Source organism: Neophocaena asiaeorientalis, unplaced genomic scaffold, assembly GCF_003031525.2.
Source record: "Neophocaena asiaeorientalis asiaeorientalis breed wild unplaced genomic scaffold, Neophocaena_asiaeorientalis_V1.1 scaffold113, whole genome shotgun sequence".
Lineage (NCBI taxonomy): Eukaryota > Metazoa > Chordata > Mammalia > Artiodactyla > Phocoenidae > Neophocaena > Neophocaena asiaeorientalis.
Window position 1 is genome coordinate 3,079,162 of NW_020172316.1, and position 3,350 is coordinate 3,082,511.

The following is a 3,350-nucleotide window of genomic DNA, read 5'->3' on the forward strand; positions in this document are numbered from 1 at the left end:
TTTTTTTTTTTTTTCGCGGTATGCGGGCCTCTCACTGTTGCGGAGCACAGGCTCCGGATGCGCAGGCTCAGCCGCTCCGCGGTATGTGGGATCTTCCCAGACCGGGGCACGAACCCGTGTCCCCAGCATCGGCAGGCAGACTCTCAACCACTGTGCCACCAGGGAAGCCCCACTTGAACAATTTTTAATTCATATACAGAACTCAGGGTTAAAGACCATGAATGGGAAACCTCTTTTGGCTAGAATTACTGAGATCCTTACTGTAGTTTTCCAGTCAGTTCTGAAGATGTAAAAAAGAGTTTTATGGAGGATACTGGTTTTTTTTAAAATAAAAGTTGGCCTTTTCAGCTGATTTTTTTTTTTTTTTGCGCTCAGGGATAGATCAAGAATTAAATAAAGACTTTTTTATGGTTTTGCAATGCAATTTTTTTTTTTAAACCTAAGTTTCTGTAATAGGTTGTTCAAATCAAGATATTTGGCCTGCCTTGGGGAGCTAAAATTCAGACTTTTTTTTTTTATATGAAAAGCCAATAAGATTGTGGAGTTAAGTGTGCTAAAATGAAGAATTACTTTCAGTAATTTCAGTAATTGAAAATAGAGAATTTGTTATCTACTAAGAATTTTATACGTTTTTCATCTGTGAATCTTCAGATCACTAAGGAGATGCTAGAATTAATTCTAATATATAAATGATAAGGGCTAGTAAGTCCAAGAATCTTCAAATGGTAACTGACGGAGTTAGAATTTGAACTTGGGCCATCTGACATTAGCTCCTTGCTGCTCAAAGTGTGGTCCCTGGACCAGCAACACGGGCATCACCTGGGAGCCTGTTAGGTATGAAAATCTTGGGCCCCATCCCAGACCCACTGAATGAGGATCTGCAACTTTAACAAGATCTCCAAGTTATTTCTATATTCATTGAAGTTTAAGAAGTACTGCTATAGCCCTTATTCTTATTTACTACCTGTAATACCATAATATAACTTCCTTTTAAATTATTATATTCAATAATGTAAACATTATTGAAATTGTTAATATGAAATATTAATAAGCTTGATTGTAGTTATCAGAAACATTGGTGATGTCTGCTTTGTAAAACGTAGAATAAGGGCAGAACTTTGTTCTGTTTTGTTGCACTTGGTAGATATTATTTAGGAAATATTTTTAAGGGACTCTACCCCCTCCCCCATTTTCATTTTTTTCACTGCTCAAATCACACAGGTTTAAAAGGCTGTGTTTTTACAAGTCATAAGAGAGGAAAATAAAAAGTAGCCCTTTCTTCAAATTCTCTATGTAAATCTTCCATTTGTTGGTCACCCATGAAGTACTAGACTTGTGTATGTTACCTCAGGAAATACCCACAGATATCAATGTATATTTGTGTCACCGTTTATTGGATATTTTAAGTTAAAGATTTGATATGAAAGCATTACTGATACAAGTGGCCAATTTTGTGCTTTTTCAAATAAAAGAATTATGTTTACATAGCATCCATCTCATTGTTACCCTGGGATATAGATTTTTATACTTTTGGAAAAGTAGTAAAATGCTTTTGAGATCTGATTTTGCAGTCTTACTCAGTTGTTAGAATAATAGAAGTGATGACCCTGGTAATATGTGCTTGTGACCGTTTTCTGTTTTAAATTTCACAGCGCTGGGATATGAAGCTCCGTCATCTTGGACTGAATAAAAGTGATTCTAGCCATAGTGATTCCACTCAGAGTCAGAAGTCTGGTAGGAACTCTAACCCCCGGCAAGCACGCAACTAAATCCTGAAATGCAGAAAATCCTCAGTGGACTTCCTATTAAGACTTGCGTCGCTGGACTAGCAAAGGAAAATTGCACTATTGCACGTCATATTCTATTTTTTAACCACAAAAAGCAGGTGGTAACTGATATTACTTCTATTTTTTCTTTTATTTTCTGCTTTTCTCCTACCCTCCATCCCTACCCCCCTTTTTTGTGGTCTGGGTGCAGATCCTTAAATATATTATATGTATTCTATTTCACTAATCATGGGAAAACTGTCCTTTGCAATAATAATAAATTAAACATGTTGATACCAGGGCCTCTTTGCTGGAGTAAATGTTAATTTACTGTTCTGTACCCAGATTGGGAATGCAATATTGGATGCAAAGAGAGATTCTGGTATACACAGAAAGCTAGATAGGCTGTAAGGCATACTTTGCTGATCTAATTACAGCCTCATTTTTGCATGCCTTTTGGGCATTCTCCTCACGCTTAGAAAGTTCTAAATGTTTATAAAGGTAAAATGGCAGTTTGCAATCAAATGCCACACAGGCAAAGTGATCAAGCACCAGGAAGAATTTATGAGGAAACGACACGCAAGACGAATTATCTGCAAGATTGGCAGGAAGCAAAATAAACAGTGTTAGGAGCTGGGGAAAGAGCATTTTGCCTGATCGAGAAGCACAACTGAAACCAGTAGCTGTTGGGGTGTTAACAGCAGTGTTTCTCTTTTGGCAACACATTCGATTTGTTTGTGAATATATTAATCAGCATTAGGGAAGTGAATTATAACCAGACATCAGCTGTTATCAGTATGGCTCTATTTAATTTGCTTCCTTTTAGATAACCTCATTGGTGTAAGTCTTTTTTTTTCTTCTTCTTTTAAAATAAATCTCACTTGCTGCATTTGACCAGGAAAAGAAAGTGTGTACGCATATGCACCAGGGTGTTATTTTTTTAAAGATATGGGGCTCTCTAAAATGCTGTAGTTGCAGGATGGTAAAATGTGCAAGATTCCGGGTGTGGGTGTGTCTGTATGTGTCAGCGTGGGGTGTGTGTCCGTACACTCACACCCAAGCTGAACTGAATTACAGGCCTGTGCGGTGACCTAAACTTTATCATTTGGATTTGTGCTGTTTAATGCTCAGTAAAATATGCTCAATAAAAGGAATGATGGTGGTCAGGAGAGAGGTGATTCTGACTTTTCAAACAAATGCTCATTCTCATTACCCAAGCTGCAGTGGGGTCCCCCAGGGACCATGGGGAACAAATGATGCTCTCACTTCTTCCTCCAGCAGGGGTTCTTTAGAGCCTGTGCCCATCACTTGACAGTCTCATTCTCTTAAATTTACATATTTGATATTAGTATTAATAGAACCAAATTTCTAAGCTGTGGTATGCTGAAAAGAAAACACTTATGAAGCAAATGGTGCTGTTTCCTTCTACAAGGACAAACATGCAAGAATGAAATTCATTCCTGAACAAAAGTTTCCTAAAATGGTAAATAACAATTGATCTAAATTCCCTCTTTTGGAAGTAAGAGAACATCCCTGCCTCCTGACTGACCCCCAAACCCCAACAATTTCCACAATCCCAGAAGA

General features: G+C 37.7%; 1 protein-coding gene across 1 annotated transcript in view; it reads left to right on the forward strand.

The window, feature by feature from the left end:
- The window catches only part of FRZB (frizzled related protein), a 35,145-nt gene extending 32,210 nt beyond the window's left edge, over positions 1-2,935 (forward strand). The window contains exon 6 of the mRNA XM_024766557.1: positions 1,653-2,935. Within this exon, the coding sequence (XP_024622325.1) occupies positions 1,653-1,769 (117 nt within the window). The 3' untranslated portion in view covers positions 1,770-2,935. The remainder of the gene's footprint in view (positions 1-1,652) is intronic.
- The last annotated feature ends 415 nt before the right edge of the window (positions 2,936-3,350 follow it).